The sequence below is a fragment of the Staurois parvus genome, unplaced genomic scaffold, assembly GCF_062004578.1.
Source record: "Staurois parvus isolate SC_StPar_1 unplaced genomic scaffold, SC_StPar_1.0 ptg000090l, whole genome shotgun sequence".
Lineage (NCBI taxonomy): Eukaryota > Metazoa > Chordata > Amphibia > Anura > Ranidae > Staurois > Staurois parvus.
In genome coordinates, this window is record NW_028317886.1 from 9,731,204 (window position 1) to 9,755,162 (window position 23,959).

General features: G+C 42.7%; 1 protein-coding gene across 4 annotated transcripts in view; it reads right to left on the minus strand.

The window, feature by feature from the left end:
- Nucleotides 1-520: 520 nt before the first annotated feature.
- TMEM144 (transmembrane protein 144) overlaps nt 521-23,959 on the minus strand; it is a 49,267-nt gene continuing 25,828 nt past the window's right edge. The window contains exons 7-13 of one of the 4 annotated variants that reach the window (XR_016311759.1): nt 19,952-20,025; nt 19,286-19,404; nt 18,657-18,776; nt 12,954-13,051; nt 7,923-7,976; nt 3,414-3,474; nt 521-861 (exon numbers count right to left, since the gene is read on the minus strand). Coding sequence is in view for 2 of the 4 variants with exons in the window: in XM_089670403.1 (XP_089526529.1) it covers nt 778-861; nt 7,923-7,976; nt 12,954-13,051; nt 18,657-18,776; nt 19,286-19,404; nt 19,952-20,025 (549 nt within the window). In the remaining 2 variants the exon portion in view is untranslated. The remainder of the gene's footprint in view (nt 862-3,413; nt 3,475-7,922; nt 7,977-12,953; nt 13,052-18,656; nt 18,777-19,285; nt 19,405-19,951; nt 20,026-23,959) is intronic. The other 3 variants (XR_016311760.1, XM_089670403.1, XM_089670404.1) reach the window with 3 other exon arrangements.

A 23,959-nucleotide genomic window follows, 5' to 3' on the forward strand; every position in this document is an offset into this window, starting at 1 on the left:
TGGAAGCGGTTAATAAAAGGATGCCAATTGCACTGCCTGAAAGATTAACACTAGAGAAAGAGTTAAAATGTATATGAAATACAAACATAACACTTTTACACAAAAAGTAAGAAAAATGTGATATAAAGGTTACCATAATAACGCAAGATAAGTACTTAAAATACAAACTGTGTTCCTAACTCAGGAATAGGCTAATTTTTGTAAAGCAAAGCTATTTACCTGAAATGAACCTGCATTTTGCCTAACAAAAAGGTATACTTGGCAGCTGCACCAGCAGCTTATAGTCACTTGCCCTGTTGCTTCACTCAGCCGCTGACAGTTAGTATAAGCTCCAAGTCACTATGCTTCCCTGAGTGAATGAAGAGGCGGGGGCGGCTAAGGGAAGGCAAGAAATTAAATATATTGTATAAATAATATTTAGCAGTCTGCAGTCAGAAAAATATAACTTTAGAAATCATCAGCATGAGCTGCAACAGCAAATGCAATCTGTTTACCAAAAAACTGCACACAAAAGCACGCATAGATATAAATATTTTATGCAGATTTTTTAAATTTAATTTATATTCATAACAAACTGTAAGATCCAAACTCCTAGATTGTTCCCTTGTATGGTCTTCAATCATTCAGAGAATAGCATGAAATATAAATGAAAACTGGCATGAATTTCTTCAGAGAGGTAGAATGTTTCTTGTGTCCGATTCCCTCATTTTCACCAGAACAAAATTATGTGCAAATAAAAATCAGCGGCTCCACCTGCTGGTTAGTCTGGAAAGTGAGTCACGTCTTAGAAAATGCTGTCAGAAGGGAACCGGTTAACACAATACAAAATGCCAGCACCAGCAGCAAGTAATTTCTTCTCCCCTGGAAAGAAAAAAAAAAAATGATTTTACAAATGATCAATTTTTAAACTAAATGGAAAAATTCAGATCTAATGATTACATATTTGGTCTTCTAAGTGAACATTAAAGTGGTTGTAAGCCCTTGTGATATACCCAGTGAAGTGATTGGCCTCGGGTGTTACACAGAGAAAAAAAACTAAGCTTTTTACATGTAAGTTGTACCTGTCTATATGCAGCCATCTTTCCCCTACATTCAGTCAAAGTGGAGAATTTACACAGGATCTCTCAGCTCTGACAAGCAGGGGCAGAGAGCTGAAGTTACATCAGTGAGGAGAGCTCTGAGAGATGATCGAAGGGAAGGGACACATCCCTTTCACACAGTACACAGGAACAGAGATCAGGCTGTCAATCACAGGCTGTCCCCGGTCACCACTTTTCTCTTGGCATCAGGAAAATTCATCAGAAGTGATTTATGCAGATAGCAGAGGAATGAGACAGTGGACAGAAATAACACTTAGTATTCTGGATTGAGACAAGTACACATTACAGAGGAATTTGCTTTGTTCATATCTCATGTCTGAAGTTTACAACCACTTTAAGGAAACAGTGAAAAAGGCACATTTTACCATTGGTGTCCTACATCTAATACAGTTTATGAAGCATTGCAGAAAGCCATGTCAATATGCATGTGCATATTATTAAAGTGTTTCAGTTGTAGGTGAAGTACATTAACTGCAGTGTACATATTTCTATATACATTTTAAGACTGAACTCCAGGCAAACAGCTACACAGATTAAACATAAATATGGGGTCTGTGTTACCTGACAAAGGATCTGTACTTGTCCATCCATTCCTACGATAAAGACAGCCCTACCACGAGGTACTCTCAGCCTGAGACCTAACTTTTCCCTTTTGCAGTTATGTAACACGGCTATGTCACCACCCCATGCTCAGCCTGTGAAAGGGCAGTGAGCAAAGCAGCAATGGACTGATGATGTTCTTTCTTTCATCTCTCCTCTTGTCAGCATATCCTTGTGAATTCAGTGCTTAGAATTTTTATTTCATACATATATAACTGGTATCTGCCTGGAATTCAACTTTAAGACATACCATGCCACCACACAGCTATGCCCTGGCAATGCTAAAACACCTGAATCATAACACAAATGTGTTGATTGTCCACCGAAAACAGTTTAGCACTGGACAGTTGCTGATGAACCACCCACCATATCCTTGTTGGCCGGTTCACACCATGAATCTCATAGGAACACGCAGTGCATTCCTGTGCAAGTCGCATGCAATTCAGGTGCAGAATAATTTCAGCCCATTCATCGAAATGGGCTGAAATCGCACTATGTACCAAAAGTAGTGCATTCACTACTTTATAATTTGCACAAGAACCACGTTGCGTGGTACTAATGTACCGTGTGATCTGGTGCAGGAAAACACATTGTGTTTGTGGCCTGTGTTTGGGGTGCCATTAGGTTAACATCTACACCTACTGCAGATTGCAACTGCAGTGCGTGTTGAACGCAGGGTGGGAAATGCGCATGGAACATGGGTTTCCTGCACTGTGGTCTGGTGTAAACGCAGAGACATTTTTAAATTAACTTTACAGCTTTTATAAAAAGGACCCACTTTATATTTTTTTGTTTCACAAAGTTAAAAAAGATGTCCATATGAAATAAACTGTACTTATCTCAATGCAATTCATCCCAAAAATCTAGCAAACCTGAAATGGTATAAAACCAGCATTAGTATAATATACTCTAAGGGCTCATGTACACTGCAGCTGATAAACGCACGTTTAGGAGCTGTTCAGTGTTTTTTTCAGCAATCCCTGAACTCACCCTAATGTTTTCCTATGTGTCCATCTACACATCGTCGTTTACAGGCAGTTGAGTTTAGGGTCGTTTTTTTAATGCAACAAACTTGCATTCAGACGTCGATTTTATCAGCGTTTCAAACGCAAAACACTTGTAAACGCGGCTAAACGCGTCAAATCGCGTTTAGAAGCATTTGTGTTTGAATTTTCTTTTTTTTTTTTTTTTTTTTTAACTCTTCCAGTTCCCAATGCTGTCCAGAGCCTTTTTTCATCATGAAAAAATGCATGCAAAGAGTTTTCAAAGTGCTCAGATGGACAAAAAACACTTAACACAGGATGTTTCCACCAAGCTTGTCACACATAGTAAGGACCAATGCACACCTTAGACTTCTCCCACCCTTGGAAACAAAAGATATGTTAATGCCCAGTCACACCTCAAAATTCCTCATGAACACCCCCTGCCGGGTGACCTTAATGACTCACTCCAGCAGCCACATTCCCACCCTTGGAAACAAAAGAAATGTTAATGAGCAACTCACACCTAATTATCTCAACACATACTGCTGTCTCTGCTTCTACTGTGTATATTTCTCTGAAACAGTCTGAAATAGTTAATAAGTTACCACTTTTCAGTGCATTCTGGGCATTTGGGAGGTTCTCCTGTGCTTATCTTTAAAAAACCCTTCTAAATGCAAACTAGCATAAACGCGTTATGCAAATGCCGCTAAACAGACGTTTTTTAACCTACGTTTTCCAGAAGTCAGTTTCCATCGTTCAGAAACGTCCCGTGTACATGGGGCCTAAATCTACTGAAGTGAAAATGCCAATAATTACAATGTGGGTAGCCACCAGTACCAGAGAGATAAAGAGACTCTTGAGCTGTGGAGGAGTACCATGATCACATTACATCTCTGACTTCATTGTACCAAGGCTGGAAACATTCTCTTACATTTGGCCTGTCATAGTAATACTAACTCTGGTTTATACAATGCTGAAAAAAAAAAAAAAAAAAAAAAAAAGAATTTCTGCATTTTAGGCGATGAATTACGAGTACCGTATTTTCCAGCGTATAAGACGACCCCCTACTTTTCCTGTTAAAATGTAGTGTTTGGGCTATACTCGCCGTATAAGACTACCCCTCTTCCAGTGCACACCAGTGGGAAGAATTGTGCCCCATCATTGGTGTCAGTGGGAGGAATACTGCCCCATCATTGGTGTCAGTGGGAGGAATAGTGCCCCATCATTGGTGTCAGTGGGACGAATCGCGCCCCATCACTGGTGTCAGTGGGACGAATCGCGCCCCATCACTGGTGTCAGTGGGACGAATCGCGCCCCATCACTGGTGTCAGTGGGACGAATCGTGCCCCATCATTGGTATCAGTGGCAGGAATAGTGCCCCATCATTAGTATCAGTGGCAGGAATAGCGCCCCATCATTGGTGTCAGTGGGACAAATCGTGCCCCATCATTGGTGTCAGTGGCAGGAATAGTGCCCCATCATTAGTATCAGTGGGGGGAATAGCGCCCCATCATTAGTATCAGTGGGGGGAATAGCGCCCCATCATTGGTGTCAGTGGAATAGTGCCCCATCTATGGTGTCAGTGGGAGGAATAGTGTCCCAACATTGGTGTCAGTGGGAGGAATAGTATCCCATCATTGGTGTCTGGGGGGAGGAATAGTGCCCCAACGTTAGTGTCAGTGGGGGGTGGAATAGTGCCCCATCATTGGTGTCAGTGGGGGGGTGGAATAGTGCCCCATCGTTGGTGTCGGGGGGAGGAAAAGTGCCCCATCGTTGGTGTCAGTGGGGGGGGGGAGGAAAAGTGCCCCATCGTTGGTGTCAGTGGGGGGGGGGAAAGTGCCTCATTGTTGGTGTCAGTGGGGGGGAGGAAAAGTGCCCCATCGTTGGTGTCAGTGGGGGGGGGGGGGGTGAGAAATAGTATCCCATCATTGGTGTCAGTGGGGGGTGGAATAGTGCTCCATGATTGGCGTCAGTGGGGGGTGGAATAGTGCCCCATCATTGGTTTCAGTGGGGGGGGGGGGGAGGAATAGTGCCCAATCGCTGGTGTCAGTGGGAGGGAGGAAAAGTGCCCCATCGTTGGTGTCAGTGGGGGGAGGAAAAGTGCCTCATTGTTGGTGTCAGTGGGGGGGGGGGGAGGAAAAGTGCCCCATCGTTGGTGTCAGTGGGGGGGGGGGGGGGGGTGAGAAATAGTATCCCATCATTGGTGTCAGTGGGGGGTGGAATAGTGCCCCATCATTGGTTTCAGTGGGGGGTGGAATAGTGCCCCATCATTGGTTTCAGTGGGGGGTGGGGGGGAGGAATAGTGCCCAATCGCTGGTGTCAGTGGGGGAGAGGAAAAGTGCCCCATCGTTGGTGTCAGTGGGAGGAATAATGCCCCATCATTGGTATCAGTGACACCAATGATGGGGCACTATTCCTCCCACTGACACTTGCTGACCCCTGTTCCAGTATGGTGCTGCTGCAGCCAGCATATGTGGTTGCAGCAGCACCTAAGCACGGCACACTTACCTGCATCTCCTTCACTCGATTTTCGCGGGGCCGCTCAGCTCCGCCTCCTCACCTGTGATTGGCCGCCTGTGTGCCTTTCCTGAGCTACAGTTCTGGTGGCCAATCACCGGTGAGGAGGCGAAGCCTAGCAGCCGCGCAAACATCCAGTGGACGAACTGAATGAAGGAGCAGCCGCGCTTCCTGGACCGGATCGTCGTGGGACCGGAGCCAGGTAGAGACAGCAGCCCCTGCCCACCCCTGTACTTAGTTTCCCTTCTGTTGGAAGGGGGGGGGGGGGGCAGATGCATCACGCTGCCCCCCTAAAAAGTGTCAGCATGCCGTTACCGGCGTATAAGACGACCCCCGACTTTTGATTAGATTTTCAAGGGGTAAAAAGTCGTCTTATACGCCGGAAAATACGGTACTTTTTTTTCATCGTTTGATAATTGTAACATACACCCCTAATGGTGTAAGTACTCATCACAACCAATTCAGCTTTAACCACACTAAGTTAGTCAAGCAAATGTAAACAGTTGTGATGCAAGCGAATTTGCTTTGCATACAATTTTATCAACAGTAGAAGTACAGAGGACTCATTTGAACATCACTAATAATGTAAATACAGAACTGGAAGCAAAAGAAAAACTACAACGCTGATACAAAATGTGTTTCTTAAAAAGATATATCAAGCAAATGCAAATACACTTTTCCATATATTTCAAATTTGGTGGAAACTATGTATAATGTATATTTAGAAGTATAATGTTTTTTGTGGAAAGTTTGCAAAATGCAATCTGACATTTTAACTTTTGCCACATTTTGTTATGTTACAGCCTTGTTCCAAAATGGATTAATTTAATTGTTTTCCTCAACATTCTACAAACAATACCTCATACTGAAAATGAGGAAGAAGTTTGTTTTGAAATCTTTGCAATGTATTAAAAAAACAAACAAACATGTACACACAAGTATTCACAGCCTTTGCCATGATACTCAAAATGGAGCTCTGGTGCATCCTGTTCGCACTGATCATCCTTGAGATGTTTCCAAAACTTGATTGGCATCCACCTGTGGGAAATTCAGTTGTTTGGACATGATTACGAAAGACATAAACCTTCTATATAAGGTCTCACAGTTAACAGTGCATGTCAGAGAACAAACCAAGCCATGAAGTCAGAGAAATTGTCTGTAGACCTCCGAGACAGGATTGTATCAAGGCACAGATCTGAGGAAGGGTACAGAAAAATTTCTGCAGCATTGAAGTTCCCAATGAGCACAGTGGCCTCCATCATCTGTAAATAGAAGAAGTTTGGGACCTCCAGGAATTTTCCTAGAGCAGGCCACCAGGCCAAAATGAGCGATTGAGGAAGAAGGTTCTTAGCCAGGGAGGTAACCAAGCACCCGACGGTCACTCTGAAAGAGCTCCAGCGTTTCTCTGTGGAGAGAGGAGAACAACCATCTCTGCAGCACTCCAACAATCAGGCCTGTATGGTAGTGCGGCCAGATGGAAGCCACTGCTCAGTAAAAGGCAAATGGCAGCCAGGCTGGAGTTTGACAAAAGGCACCTGAGGGACTCTCAGACCAGGAGAAACAAAAAACTCTCTGGTCTGATGAAGCAAAGATTGAACTCTTTAACCTGATTGCCAAGTGTCATATCTGGAAAAAACCAGGCACCGCTCCCCACCTTGCCAATACCATCCCTACAGTGAAGCATGGTGGTGACAGCATCATGCTGTGGGGGATGTTTTTCAGCGGTAGGAACTGGAAGGCTAGTCAGGATCGAATGAAAGATGAATGCAGCAATGTACAGACATCCTTGAAGAAAACCTGTTCCAGAGTGCTCTGGACCTTAGACTGGGGAGACGGTTCATCTTTCAACAGGACAATTACCCTAAGCCCACATAACAAAGGAGTGGCTACAGGCCAACTCTGTGAATGTCCTGGAGTGGCCCAGCCAGAGCCCAAACCCAATTGAACATCTCTGCAGAGATGTGAAAATGGCTGTGCACCGACACTCCCCATCCAACCTGATGGAGCTCGAGAGATACTGCAAAGAAGAATGGGAGAAATTGCCCAAAAATAGGTGTGCCAAGCTTGTAGCATCATACTCAAAACGACTTGAGGCTGTAATTGGTGCTAAAGGGGCTTCAACAAAGTATTGGGCAAAGGCTGTGAATACTTATGTACATGTGGTTTGTTTGTTTTTTATTTTTAATAAATTTCAAAGATTTCAAAACGAACTTCTTTCATGTTGTCATTATGGAGTATTGTTTGTAGAATGTTGAGGAAAAAAAATGAATTTAATCCATTTTGGAATAAAGCTGTGACATAACAAAATGTGGCAAAAGTTAAGCGCTGTGAATACTTTATAGATGCACGGTATAACTATGATATATATCTATATCTCTGAAAATTGATCAATTCTGATGTACTGACTGCCTATCGCATTTCTTTAGGCACAAAAATGCCAGGACAGTACAAATATTCCCCAAATGACCCCTTTTTAGAACGTAAACAGTCCAAGGTATTTAGCAAGATGCATGGCAAGGCACATTCCGAGAGGACATCATATGATGTCGACCGGGAATGGTGAATATCCCGCCCAGCCGTCATTGTCTATAGGCCGGACGGGAACTGGTTAGTATAAAGTGGCCCTACAAGATAATTCTGCACAGTGAGAAAACCAACAACAATGTCCTATTACAGTTATCTGAATGTTAAAATATTGAACACAGTCATGTGTTAAACTTACCTTTATTTCTTTAAATACAAGCACCCCCCACAGGGCAGCAACCAGACCAGGACCCTGTTACCAGAATATGAAGTGAAGATACAAATTGTATATAAGTGTTTCATTGCAAAGTTTTACATCACATTTGCTTGTGCCCTTTAATAATAAACAGTAACTTTGCAGAGAGCAGGGAAAGCTTTAAACTTCTATTGTTTTATTTCTCTCTCCCTGTTGGTGGAGATCCATCATTGCTTCTTGTCCCAATGTCTTAGGCCACTAGTGCATAAAGCAATGCAACATCCCCCATTGGCAGTTGACACTGTAAAAGGAACAGGAGGTGGGTAGAAATATCCCGATGATGATACTTCTCCTGCAGACAGAAGTAGAGTTTCCCTTTCACTTCCTCTCCTAACATTGGGTTAGAAAGTAATGGAAAACCTCCTCAATGTGAAAGTTTGGGAGATTTTTCCATTACTCACTGACTGGAGTTCAAACCTAAAACAAGAAAATACCTATACCACTTAAATGCAGACACCCCAGATAAAAACCTAACTCTAGCCATAAATTCATTTTTAAGTTTTGTTTACAGGAAAGGCTTATAAGTTCTGTTAGGTTTTTATTGCCATGTGTCCTTGTTGAGGAGATTTGCCTTTAAAAGGCCCTTCACCAGATTCAAAGATCTAAATTTGTAAAAGTGGCGCTATTACTGCACCAAATTCAATAATAATTTGCAGGTAATGAAACTCGGGGCAAGTAAGACCAACTGTAAGATGGTGTACACAAACAGGCAGAGTGTATGCTGTGTAGCATGCTTGATGCTGCCGCTATCCCCCTTCCGTTCTACAGGTTGTCGAGGATGCTGTCATCTTCACAGTGGATAGCCTCCTAGCAACTAGTGGCACTGATATTGGGCAGAGCCTGACCGGGGAGCTGACACTCGCCTTGTGATTGACATCAGGCAAATTCTATAGCCCATGGAAGGCTGTCTGGCTATGGCTCTGCCCACTGCCTAATGACAATCCCAAGAGGAACATACTTGATAGGGGACTAGTCTCTCTGTGTCTCCATCAGGCTCCACCCATCCAGACCTCAGCTGCATTGAGGATTCAGTATCCAAATAGACATTCCAGCCCCGCTGCTTCTCTGTAAGTGGTGCTTGCCTCAAATTCAGGTACATGAATATGTTGCCTGCACCAACTGAAATTCTAAAGAGTAGGTTTGACAGACATACACACACGTAGGTTTAAGTTTAAGTGCAAACTGAGCATCAGAATGTGGAAGAAAGGGGATCTAAGCGACTTTGAACGTGGCATGGTTGTTGGTGCCAGATGGGCTGGTCTGAGTATTTAAAAAACTGCTTATCTACTGGGATTTGCACACACAACCATCTCTAGGGTTTACAGAGAATGGTCCAAAAAAAGAGAAAATATCCAGTGAGTGGCAGTTGTGTGGACGAAAAGGTCTCGTTGATGTCAGAGGTCAGAGGAGAATAGGCAGACTGGTTTGAGATGATAGAAAGGCAACAGTAACCCAAATACCCACTTGTTACAACCAAGGTATGCAGAATACCATCTCTGAACACACAATACATTGAACCTTGAGGCAGATGGGCTACAGCAGCAGATGGGCTACAGCAGCAGAAGACCACTCCGGGTGCCACTCCTGTCAGCTAAGAACAGGAAACAGAGGCTACAATTCACACAGACTCACCAAAATTGGACAATAGAATATAAGAAAAACATTGCCTGCTCTGATGAGTCTCAATTTCAGCTGCAACATTCAGATAGCAAGGTCAGAATTTGGCATAAACTTTAAAAGCATGGATCTATCCTGCCTTGTATTAACGGTTCAGGCCGGTGGTGGTGGTGTAATGATGTGGGAGATATTTTCTTGAAACACTTTGGGCCCCTTAGTACTAACTGAGCACCATGTAAACGTCACGGACTACCTGAGTATTGTTGCTGACCATGTCCATTCCTTTATGACTACAATGTTCCAGCAGGATAATGCACCATGTCACAATTCATCTCAAACTGGTTTCTTGAACATGACAATGAGCTCACTGTACTCCAATGGCCTCCCCAGTCTCCAGATCCTAATCCAATAGAACACCTTTGGGATGTGGTGGATTCGCATCATGGATGTGCAGCAGACAAAACTGCAGCAACTGCATGATGCCATCATATCAATATGGACCAAAATCTCTGAGGAATGTTCCACCTTGTTAAATCTATGCCATGAAGAAGTACGGCAGTTCTGAAGGCAAAAAGGGGGTCCAACTCAGTACTAGCAAGGCTTACCTAAGAAAGTGGCCAGTGAGTGGGATAACACCATTACACCACCACCAGCCTGAACCGTTGATACAAGGCAGGATGGATGCATGCTTTCATGTTGTTTACGACAAATTCCGACCCTACCATCGGAATGTCACAGCACCCAGTCTGCTCATTCTCCTCTGATATCAACCAGGCATTTTTGTCCACATAATTGCTGCTCACTGGATATTTTCCTTTTTTTTTGGACCATTCTCTAGAGACGGTTTCACACACAACCCTAGAGATGGTTGTGTGTGAAAATCCCAGCAGGTCAGCAGTTTGTGAAATACTCAGACCAGCCCGTCTGGCACCAGCAACCAAGCCACGTTCAAAGTCACTTAATCCTCTTTCTTCCCCATTCTGTTGCTCGGTTTCAACTTCAGCAAGTCATCTTCACCACATATTGAAGAAGAAGGGTGGACAGCACCTACAGCTATTGTAACTGATGCAAGCAACCAGAGGCCTGGTTGTAGCTAGATTCCAAAACTGGGGGTTGCAGCATACATAAAGTTTATTTAAACTTTATTTACTGAATGCTGCAACCCACAGTTTTAGAAACTCAAATATATATTACATATTTAATGAGAAGCTATTACTACGGTTTACAATTAATGGCATTGTGTATGTGTAATTGGTACTTCATAATTACTCATTTAGTGTGGGCACCGAATGTTGAGTGAATGAAAATAGAAGTGGTTGTGAACAAATCTCATACCTACATAAACAAGACTATTGTTAGTGAACACCTTAAGTGCCGGCTCACATATATGTGGATTGGATGTGGTTTGAACTGCATCCAAAACGCATGACGTGAAAAAACATTGCTTTCTACAGTGCCTGTTCACATTTGTCCAGTGCACTAGCGGTGTGGATTCAGTGCGGTTTGAAAAAGAGTAATGTATGATTTCTGAGCAGTGTGGTCCAGTGCAGGTGGGGATTACAGGCTATTGGCTTCTATGGGAACCGTTTCTAAACCGCATATGTTTAAACAGGATAATCCTGAGTGCGAATCCTGTCCTAAACCTGACTTGAACCAGTGAACAACTACTGTATCAATTAGCTGTGAAACCTGAGCTTCAATCTGCACTGCACATTTGTGAATCAGTCAGTATAGTTGCTTGCCCATAGGGGATGTACAAGAAAGCAGATACACTGACAGGAAGAATGAATGAACCACCACGGCGCTCAACAGCGCTGTGGTAGTTCATTGAGGACTACAAGCCAACAGCCTTTAAGCATTCTATGCACAAAAAGGTAAAAAAACATTTTGCATGCAGTTCCCCTAACAGCCCACCCCTTATACTTACCTGAGCCCGATCTTGATCCAGCGATGTGCAGATGAGCAGAGGCTCTCTTGGCTCTCTCCCTCCTCACTAACACAGGTGTGACATATTAGGAAGCACCTTCCTATGGTGACACACCAAAAAGAGCAGGAGCCTCTTTTATACACTTTAATGAATTTTAGTATGCAAAAAAAAATATAAAGACACAACTGTTTGGTAAAATATAATGTTATGCTAAGTAAATAGATCCCAAACATGCCATGCTTTAAAACTGTGTATGCCCGTGGAATGGTGCCGAACTACAGTACCTAATCTTCATAGGCAACGCAATAAAAGCCTTTACAGGTTACTAGTTTAAAGTTAAACAGGAGTTCTAGTGGTAGAATTATTGCTCTTGCTGTGATGTTTGCGATGATACCTCACATGTATGGTGCGGTTGATATTTACATATGCATGCAGGTCCAATGCGCGTGTTAGCCTTGAGCACAGGGAGGCAAGGGTACTTTAAAATAATTAATAAAATACATATTTTAAACACACTAACTTTAATTTAACATTTTTATTGTTATCACAAGAGATAAACAACATTCCTTGTGATGACGTGGGCCGTCATAGATTATCTTCATGGAGAGATCTGGGGTCTGTTAGACCATGGATCTCTCTGGCATCCAAAGCATCAGATCAACTGAGATGAGTTCACAAGTTGGTAATGGCTTGTTTACATGAAACCGAAACTGAAGTGGCAAAATCCTCATCACTTCCAGTTTCTGACGTCCCACAATAGGTGGAAAAAAAAAAATTTGTTCCTTGCAAATGGATGTTATTAGTCACATCCTTACTAGGCTTTACGGTCGGATGGGAGAGCCCCGTAAAGGCAGCAGCAGTAGGAGAAGGGACCCGTTCTGCTACCTGTAAGAGTAATCCAGCTGCAAAAGAGAAAGAAATGCCGTCGGCAAAAAATGATACCGGGATCATGACTGTAGCTGCAGTCCATGTATTGGCCAACTAAATTAGTAACTTTTTAAAGCTGAAATTTTATTTTATTTTGCTATGCAGCACCAGGGACAGAACTTACCTCCAATTAAGTGAGTCCCACGTGTTTCACTCCTTTTATAACAAGATGAAAATGAGTTTAGTTTAATGCCTTAGAATCATGAGCCCTTAGTACCAGGCTCTGGAGGCCCAAAGGTCTTAGCATGTGTTGGCTTTCTTTGGCTGAGGAGAAAGCCAAAAGAGCTCTTAAAATTTAACATGACAAAATATTTGTATACAAGGCAAGTAAAAATGTTATCTGGATGGTGTTATTTAACAAGAAGAAGCTTAAGACAAAGGGGCTTAAGACGAATCTTACATATTCCTTAAAGGTCATTTCACGTTGTGTAATTGTGCAGTTTGACATTGGGTGGAAGATTTACTTTTCTCGAATATCACAAAAGACCACAATAAATACTAACCGCAGTGATTATTGGAAAGCTGACCACAGCACTGAGGTAGGTATTAGCCAGGAACCAGCAGCAGTTTGCTATTGCCCATAGGCAGCCAGAGATAAAACCTTCAGGATGCAGAATAGGGAAAAATTGGCATTACAAAGAATATGAAAGCCAGGACAAAACAGCTTTTAGCAAGCTAAAGATCTCAAAAACACACAGGTTTTAGTTTTTTGAAGACCAATAGACAATGTTGATTTCTAGGTATTCGAGTGATATCAAATGTTAAATATTAGATAGCAATAATAAAAAACTATTCATATTGCGACCATATTTTTAAAAAACATATATAAAGACAAAATCTTCTTTTTTAGTTAGAGTGGGAATGTTTAAAATCGCTGTATTTTTTTTTTTGGTCTGTCCATGTCACATTGAGGATTTCCCTTAACATTTTTTCTTGGAGACGCAGCAGGAAGCGAGATGAATATCCTCACATTGAGAGGAAGTCTCCTCTTTGATAGCGGTCTCCAGAACAGATGTCCATGTTGGAAGATTATTCATCGCTAATATAGGATTTCCCATCACTTTCTGCCCTAATAACCAGGATGAGGGTAAAACTCCCCATGAGACACAGAAAAAAGAAACCAACCAACCATTCGTGGTATTATAACAAAGTGGAAGCAACTGGGAACAACAGCAACTCAGCCACGAAGTGGAAGGCCAGATAAAATGACAGAGCGGGGTCAGCACATGCTGAAGTGCACAGTGCGAAGAAGTCGCCAACTGTCTGCAGAGTCAATAGCTAAAGACCTCCAAACTTCATGTGGCCTTCAGGATTAGCAAAACATTGTATAGAGAGCTTCATGGAATCGGTTTCCATGGCCGAGCAGCTGCATCCAAGCCTTACATCACCAAGTGCAATGCAAAGTGTCGGATGCAGTGGTGTAAAGCATGCCTCCACTGGACTCTAGAGCAGTGGAGCCGTGTTCTCTGGAGTGACAAATCAAGCTTCTTGGTCTTGCAATCTAATGAATGTGTCTGGGTTTGGCAGTTGCCAGGACAACAGTACTTGCCTGACTGCGTTGTGCCAAGTGTAAGGTTTGGTGGAGGGGGGATTATGGTGTGGGGTTGTTTTTCAGGGGTTAGGCTTGGCCTCTTAGTTCCAGTGAAGGGAACTCATATGGCGCAACAGCATACCAAGACATTTTGGACAATTTCATGCTTCCAACGTTGTGGGAACAGTTTGGGGATGGCCCCTTCCTGTTCCCAACATGACTGTGCACCAGTGCACAAAGCAAGGTCCATAAAGACATGGATGAGCGTGTTTGGGGTGGAGGAATTTAACTGGCCTGTACAGAGTTCTGACCTCAACCCGTCAGAACACCTTTGGGATGATTTAGAATAGGGACTGCGAGCCAGACAGACATTCTCGTCCGGCATCAGAGCCTGACAATAGACACACTCCTAAACCTTGTAGACAGCCTTCCCAGAACAGTAGAAGCTGTTATAGCTGCAAAGGGTGAGCCAACTCAATATTGAATCCTATGGACTAATACTGGGATGCCATTAAAGTTCATGCGCATGTAAAGGCAGGCATCCCAATACTTTTGGCAATATAGTGTATGTTAGAATATGTATACTCTAGTGCACATTTTTAAAGTAGTAGTGACATTCACCAATTATTCCCAGGTGGTCAATCATTCCTCGTAATGTAAAATGCATGCACCGGAAGAACTACTCCTTACAGTGAATGTTTGTCAGATTCACTGCTTTATAAATATGTCCCCCAAGTGTATGCTAGGGCAAAAACAACAAAAACACAGACCGTACATTTCTACAACGCATGCACATTTTCCTGTATTATTCCCTGCAAAAAAGAAATACAGTTGCAAGAAAAAGTATGTGAACCCCTTGGGATTACGTGGAGTTTTGCATGAATTGGGCATAAAATGTGCTCTGAACGTCATCTAAGTCACAAAAATAGAAGAACACAGTCTGCTGAACATAATACTACACAAACATTAGATGTTGCCATGGTTTAATTGCACATAACATGTAAACATTCATAGTGCAGGGAGGAAAAAGTATGTGAACCTTTGGACTTAACTGGTTGACCCTCCTTTGGCAGCAATACCCTCAACCAAACGTTTCCTATGGTTGCAGACCAGACCTGCACAACGATCTGGAGTAATTTTGGACCACTCCTCTTCACAAAACTGTTTCAGTGTAGCAATATTCTTGGGATGTCTGGTGTGAATCGCTCTCCTAAGGTCATGCCACAGCATTTCAGTCGGTTGAGGTCAGGACTGGGCCACTCCAGAAGGCGTATTCTGTGCTGTTGCAGCCATTGTTTTGTTGAATTACTTGTATGCATTGGGTCATTGTCCTGTTGCATCAGCCATCCTCTGCGGAGCTTCAGTTGGCGGACAGATGGTCATACGTTTTCCTGCAAAACGTCTTGATAAACTCTGGGATTAATTTTCCCATCAATGACAACAATCCGTCCAGGCCCTGAGGCAGCAAAGCAGCCCCAAACCATGATGCTCCCTCCGCCATGTTTTATAGTGGGGATGAGGTTTTGATGTTGGTGTGCTGTGCCTTTTTTTCTCCACACATAGTGTTGCGTGTTCTTCCCAAACAACTCAATCTTGGTTTCATGTGTCCACAGTATATTTTGCCAGTAGTGCTGTGGAACAGCACTTCAAACATGCTGCAGTATTCTTTTTGGACAGCAATGGCTTCCTCCGTGCTGTCCTCCCATGTACTCCATTCTTGTTTAATGTTTTCCTTATTGTAGATGTGTCAACAAAAATGTTAGCATGTGCCAGAGATATCTGTAGGTCTTTAGCTGACACTCCGGGATTCTTCTTTACCTCATGCAGCATTCTGCGCTGTGCTCTTGCAGTCATTTTTACAGGACAACCACGCCTAGGGAGAGTAGCAACAGTGCTAAACTTTCTCCATTTGTAGACTGTCTTACCGTGGACACATGAACATCAAGGCTTTTGGAGATACTTTTGTAACCCTTTCCAGCTTCATGCAAGTCAACAATTCTTGATCGTAGGTCTTCTGAGAGCTCTTTTCTGCGAGGCATGGTTCACATCAGACAGTGCTTCTTAAAAAACACACATCTGTTTTGGGTTTACTGGTTTCAAGGGCAGGACAGCTGTCAGCAACACATCCAATATCATCACACTGATTGGAGTCAAGGTTGGCTCACTCCTGGCTCCAATTAGCTCTGGGAGAAGTCATTAAGCTAGGGCCTCACATAATTTTTCCTCCCTGCACTGTGAATGTTTACATGTTATGTGCAATTAAACCATGGCAACATCTAATGTTTATGTAGTATGTTCAGCAGACTGTTCTTCTATTGTTGTGACTTAGATGACGTTCAGAGCACATTTTATGCCCAATTCATGCAAAACTCCACGTAATCCCAAGGGGTTCACATACTTTTTCTTGCAACTGTATATCTCGATCTGCCAGAAATGCACTTGGCTGCTAATTCCTGTTGTAGGCTGACAACACATACAGGGGAATTCAATAAAACTTTCAATCACAGGTCTTTGGCGGTAGTTCCCTTTACAACTACCTGCACCTACAGTTGTGTCCAAAATTATTCAACCCCCACTGAAATTGAGTGTTTTGGCCAGTTTGACATTGCTTTTGATCATTCAGTCATCTTGCTTACATTTACATTAAAGAGGCACTTGTAGGTCAGACAAATATAACATAACAGTTATAATGAAATAACCACAAATGTCTTTTCTGTGCTCACAGCATTATCAGTTTTATTCAACCCCCAAGTGACATTCAATCTTAGTACTTAGTACAGCATCCTTTTACAGTTATAACAGCTTTTAAACGTGAAGCATAGCTTGACACAAGTGTCTTGCAGCGATCTACGGGTATCTTCGCCCATTCTTCATGGGCAAAGGCCTCCAGTTCAGTCACATTCTTAGGCTTGCGCACTGCAACTGCTTTCTTTAAGTCCCACCAGAGGTTCTCAATCGGATTTAAGTCTGGTGACTGCGATGGCCACTCCAAAATGTTCCAGCCTTTCCTCTGCAACCATGCTCTAGTGGACTTGGAGGTATGCTTGGGATCATTGTCCTGTTGAAAGGTCCAACGTCTCCCAAGCCTCAGGTGTGTGACGGACTGCATCACGTTTCCATCCAATATCTCCTGGTACTGAAGAGAATTCATGGTACCTTGCACACGCTGAAGCTTCCCTGTACCTGCAGAAGCAAAACAGCCCCAAAGCATGATTGACCCTCCACCATGCTTCACAGTAGGCAAGGTGTTCTTTTCATCATAGGCCTTGTTCTTCCTCCTCCAAACATAGCGTTGATCCATGGGCCCAAACAGTTCTAATTTTGTTTCATCAGTCCACAGAACACTATCCCACAACTTTTGTGGTTTGTCCACATGGCTTTTGGCATACTGCAGTCGACTCTTCTTATTCTTTGGAGACAGCAAGGGGGTACGCCTGGGAGTTCTGGCACGGAGGCCTTCATTACGCAGTGTGCGTCTTATTGTCTGGGCTGAAACTTCTGTACCCACATCTGACAAATCTTTTCTCAGTTCCTCAGCAGTCACACGGGGACTTCTCTCCACTCTACGCTTCAGGTAGCGCACAGCAGTCGAAGTCAGCATCTTCTTTCTGCCACGACCAGGTAGCGTTTCAACAGTGCCCTTTGCCTTGAATTTGCGAATGATGCTTCCTAAGGTGTCTCTTGGTATGTTTAACATCTTTGCAATCTTCTTATAGCCATTGCCCTTCCTGTGAAGAGAAATCACCTCTTCTCTTGTCTTCCTGGACCATTCTCTTGCCTTCACCATGTTTGTAACCACACCAGTAAATGTCTAGAAGGAGCTGAGTATCACAGTCATTTTAAAGCTGCCTAATTGGTGCTTATTATGCTTGATTGCTGCTCGGTGACATCCACAGGTGTTTTCAATACCTGATGGAAAGCACCTGTATGAACCTCTGTTCTTCAGAGTGGTAGTCTTTAAGGGGTTGAATAATTGTGGCAATGAAGAAACCACATAAGAACCATTTACTACTGTATTACATAAACAATTGATGTCATTTTAGTTGCATTTGGGTAGTTACAACGTCCTTGTAGGATTTGATTCTGAATACAATTCCAAATGTACACTATAGTCCCTAAACCCCTTTACAGCATTGGGGGTTGAATAATTTTGGACACAACTGTAATTTAGGCAAGCATATTTGCCAGATTCAGTGGCATTACCAATGTATGTGGCAAATTCAGGTAGTTATAACTACAGCCACTTAAGGAACTTGTTGCTATAGCAGCTATAGACGCCTAAAGAAACATCGCTGGTTCACAGATTAGGAAACTGATAGTAGTTAAGACCAATTCAGAGCTATGTGTACCCCCAGCCGCACTGAGCTGTCTGACAGGAGATTCCATGAGCGGAAAAGGTGGGGCATACTGGTGATGTCACTGGGTGAAGCCTAATGGGGAAACAGAGAGAAACTACTTTCCCATCAGATCATCCTCACTACTGATTGGCAGTAAAGAGCAGTGATGGATTAGAAAGCCTCTATTGGACTAAATAGCAGCTATTGATCTGCCCACTGCAGTGCGCAGTCAATCAAAAAGCAGTCCTGATGGGCACAGTGGCCATGGAGGGAGAACACTGAGAAGGTGTGTCTAATACAGACAGTCCAACCTAGAAGAAACAGATGGAAAAACTTACCAGGCAATATTGCTTTTGGATAAACTTTAGGACGATTTTTCATAACCGCACAGTAGATAAGAAAATAAACGGTGCTGGTGACAAAAATTCCACTGTAGTGTGCAAACACATAATCTAAATCTGAAAGAGATTTTTTTTTTTTTTAATAGAGTGTGCTAACAGAGGAATTACCCAAATCCCACAGAGAAAATAATTGCACCCCATCAGTTGTGGCAAAGAATTTCACAAGTTAATGCACAAATTGAATGTGTCATCGCAGAATGTTGCCTACACAAAAAAGGTCACAAAGCATATATGGATTTACCAATTAAGAAGAGGTAAATAGGATTTACCATAACACACAAAAGTAGTGTGTTATGACACAAAGTAATTGTGTCTTTGTTGAGATAAGTCAGCAGGCAACATTTAATTTTTAGGATTAATCATGCCCATAAAAGCATCATAATTTTCTTTAAAAAGCTTGATGCCACTATTTAAAAAGCAATATAAACACTCATAAAATAGGCATACCACTTCTCTTTTTACAAATGTAAATCACACCATTGCTGAAACTAGTTACAAAATACCTTCAACCATCAATAACTGCAGAACTATGAAAAAAGAGCAGATCCGGTTTATCTTTCTCTTACCAAATTGGCTTGCTCCAGCATACATGCTGTCATTTCGCTTGCTGTGGTCTTTGATATAGAGGACAGGAATAAAACAGGAGCCATAAAGGACCCCGGCAAAAATTGCCATCACTGAGCCTCTGTCAGGAACATAAGAGCAGATAAAATATAAATAAACAAATGTGGAAAGCTTACAAGTATCATTCATTTAAAAAATGGTTACAAAATTACAGTGAATAGCACTGCTCAAGGTGTCACCTCTGGCTGCATGTAGCTTGCTGGATCCGTTCTCTTTGTGAACAGGCAGAGGTACTGTAGGAAGCCACACATCTGCCTAATCCTTCTGAAAATTCAATTAACTTTTTACAACCTTTATAATGCATTCACAAACACTGAGTGTCCATCCCCAGATCTTGCTCATCCCCTTCTAACAGGTTTGACCCCAGAGCCCCCTAATGTATGTCTCTGTGCAGATTTTCAAGACAAAAAAAAAAAAAAAAAAAAAAAAAATCTACTGTGCTCTCCTTGGAAAACCCACGTCACACAAAATGTGTCATGGCTACACCCTGCATTTATATTTGTTCATAGTATTGTAAGTATAGTGCGAATAATAATTCCAGATATTTTTTTCTTCAAACTGACTTAATCTGTTTTAGTGTAATGAGAATGACAGGAATATTTACTTACATTATTCGTCCTTGTAAAGGTGATAATTTGTCTAACCATGACTCATCTGATGGCATGTCCTCCTCTGAATTGATCTGTTCAAACAAATTAAAAAGTTTTTTTCAGCTGCACATGCCACTTATTCAAACAAATTACTGTCCTAATTAGGATTTGTTCACATCAAATACACACAAAAATGTAAGCATTTTATATTAAGCGAGCACGTGAGGAATGATTTTAAAGCACCTCATTAGAATGGACTGAATTGCAGAAGGCAGGTTAAAGTGGTATTAAACCAAAAAACATTATATTGCAGCTTACCAATTCTTTGTTGTGGTGGCTGCATTTGTTTTTTTAGGGGGGGGGGGGTCCCTTTTATTTTCACCTGGTGATCTAGCCAATAAAGCCAGCTATACATGGAACGAAATGTGCCCACTTCAAGGGGGAATAGCCGAATTTTGATCCATTTATGAGCAGCGAGGTAGAGAAATCTATCTACCTTTTCAACTGCCCTGTCGGATTTTCCTCGCTCGATCAGCACTGAAGGCTATAGTCTGCAATGCTGATTAGCATATTCTGACAGTGGGAAACTGAATAATTTATTTCATTCAATCTGATTGAAAAATCTATGGGCTGCCTAAGTATTTTTCAACAGAACAAGCTCTTCTGCAAAAGGTAGCATTTAGCCTTTATCCCAAAAGAAAACGGTTTCTGTAACTGCTTGTGTAACTGCAGTGTTAGCTAGAGAATGGCTTCAATTTGTAAGTGTATCTAAATCTGCTAGTCCATCTAAACACGCCCCATACCCCTTGCCCAGGGATCTCCAAACTATGGCGTGTTGCTACCCTTTATTTGGCCCTTGGGGCACTATTCCTCCCACTGACACCAAAGATGGGGCACTATTCCTTATACAGATATCAAGAATGGTGCACTATTCTTCCCATTGATACCAATGGGGGGAGGGGGGGGGGGCTTTTCTTCCTATTGATACCAATGATGGGTTACTATTTCTCCCACTGACACCAATGCCGATTCATTTACCTCCCACTGACACCAAAAATGGGTCACTATTCCTCTCACTGACACCAACCATTAGTCACTAATCCTTTCACTGACACCAATCATTGGGCACTATTTCTCCCACTGAAACCACAATGATGGAGACTATTCCTTCTCCTACTGACCACTGAAGTTATGTAACTGACAAAACCAGAGGCAATATTTATTGTCACTGATGCTGGGCGTGGGATATTTTCTCCCCCCCACCATTGGCCACAATCTACCCCCCAAAGTCTGAAGGACAGTAAACTGGCCTTCTGTTTAGAAAGTTTGGAGACCCATGCCTTAGACTGACAATGCCACTGTCCAAAGGTGCCCCTGTGCTGCTTCATCCAGAGTGAAGGCACTCTAATACAGGAGGTGTGCTACTGGCCAGATCACCAGGTGAAAACAGAAGGAAAAATGCCTGAAAAAAGAAAACTAATTCAGACACCACATCTAAGGATTGGTAAGCGGTAACATATTACATTTTTGCTTTTGGGTTTAATACGGTTTTAACAGACCAAAACTTCAGCATGCAGAACGTAACTGCAATACAGTACAATGATTTGCAGAAAAAAAAAAAGTTACTTGAAATAAATGACTTTTCTCCTGTCCATGAATTTCGCTTGCTTAGGAAAATTTAGCAACACGCATGTGGACACATCTAGTGATAACAAGCTGCGCTTCTTTAATCTTTTAATCACCTTCCTCCCGCCATATAGTACAAGGACAGGCGCTAGGTGGTTCTCTCGTTCTGATAGGACGTCATATGACGTCCTTCCATTCTCACCGCGCATGCACGACTCAGGGAGCGCGGCGATCGCCGGTGCGCTGTGTCCCTCGGACACAGCGGATCACGTAAAGAGCCGAAGATGTTGGCTCGGTCATGTGTTCAGCTGTGTCCAATCACAGCTGATCACATGTACACACGGAAATGCCGGTTATCGGCATTTCTCTCCTCTCAAGCGGTCACGCTGACAGCTCGAGGAGAGGAAAGCCGGTAATCGGCTTTCCGCGGAGGGGACATGTACACTGATCATCAGGGCACTGATGATCAGTGTGCCCTGATGATCAGTCTGGCCCCAGAAGTGCCACCTGTCAGTGTCCATCAGTGCCAGCAGTCAGTGCTCATCGGTGCCACGCGCCAGTGCCCATCAGAGCTGCCTTTCAATGTCACCCATCAGTGTCAGTCAGTGCCACCTATCAATGCCAATCAGTGCCACCTATCAGTGCCGCCCAACAGTGCCAGTCAGTGCCGCCCAACAGTGCCATATATCAGTGTCATGTATCAGTGCTGCCTTTCAGTGCCCATCAGTGATGCCTGTCAATGCCCATCAGTGCAACCTACCAGTGCCTCCTCATCAGTGCCACCTATCAGTGCAGCCTCATTACCGCACATCAGTGTAGGAGAAAAATCCCTTATTTACAAAATTGTATAACAAAAACGAAGAAAAAAAGTTTCTCAAAATTTCAGTGGTTTTTGGTTTAAGAAAAAATAAAAATCCCAGAGGTGATTAAATACCACCAAAAGAAAGCTCTGTCTCAAAAAAAATACTAAAAATTTCATATGGGTACAGTGTTGCATGACCGCGCAATTGTCATTCAAAGTGTGACAGCGCTGAAAGCTGGAAATTGGCCTGGGCAGGAAGGGGGTATAAGTGCCCTGTAGGCTAGTGGTTAATCATCTGAGAGTTATTACAAAGCTTTTTCGGAACCATTACAGCAAACCTGTCACAAAAAAAAAAAAAAAAAAAAGAAGGATGAACCTAGCAACATAAATTAAGAAAAGTTTAATGTGTGTGTGTATAAAGGTTTGAGTGACACAACAACTTTGAGACCCAATGTTTTCCAATATGCAAATTGTGCTGACATGCTTCCTCAGTGTTCCTCAATAATAGACATACAGTTATTGTGAAGCAATGGGTAGTCAGAGAGGTTTTAAGAATAGGATTTTGGACTCTGTATATTCCTTTCCCTGGAAGAGAGTCAGAAGGGATTAAGTGAAGATTGGGTTATACTGCTGCCTAAGTGATAACTAAACGCTGGCAAAAAAAAAAAAAAAAAAAGCCGTTAGTCACCTATGTATACCTATTCCACTCCCATTATCCTTCACTCTTGAGGAAAAACAGTAGAAATTGACCATAAAAACACAAAGTGGTGGGACCTCTGTCCCTTAGAAAAACCAAGAAAATGTTACGCTACATAAAAAAAAAAAAAAAAGAAGAAAGAAATTTGACTTCACTGTAAATTCCATCTGAAGATCATTGGATATCCACCTGGAAGAGCGGGTATGCACAGAGGAGCAGGTGGTAGCCTTATTAGGCTAGGCAACAGAGGCTTGTTGTTGGAATGCCCAGTAAACCCCCACTAACCTGATGGCAAGAGTGCATAAAAACACAAGAGCAGTATTCTCTTTTGGAATGTAAGCTCTGATGAGTTATCTTATACATCTAGATTTGGTTGACTTTGAAGCAGGATATCTCTTGCGATATCCTGAGGGTAGGATGAAAATGGCCTCTGTCTTCCTGATAGAGGCTGTTGCTTTCTGCCTCCTCGAGTTACGTTGACTCTCCACCACATCACTCCCTGCTGTTGCCCAAGAATTACTTTACTGGTCTCTGCCAGCTATATTACCACCCCAGGTTCTGTGGATCTGAGGACTCGCAAAAACAGCGACAGAACCTGGGAAGATTACTATGTCTCTGCCAGCCATGTTATTTTTGGCCAACAGCAAGAATAAACCTGTCTAGATAAACCAGCGCTGTTGTAGAGAGCTCATGTAATGCTTAATGTGGAGGAGACAGAAAGATCACAAGTACATTTGCCTGACACAGCACAGCCCAGGCCAAAGTGCTACAGTAATATTAAGGATATCTGCAACATGTCCAGTAAGGTTGTAGCTGTTCCCTCAGTGTCTGCAATGCATTCACGTATCATAGCACAAAATCTCCAGAACGTTAACCCTGTAGGAGAATGAGCAGGAGATAA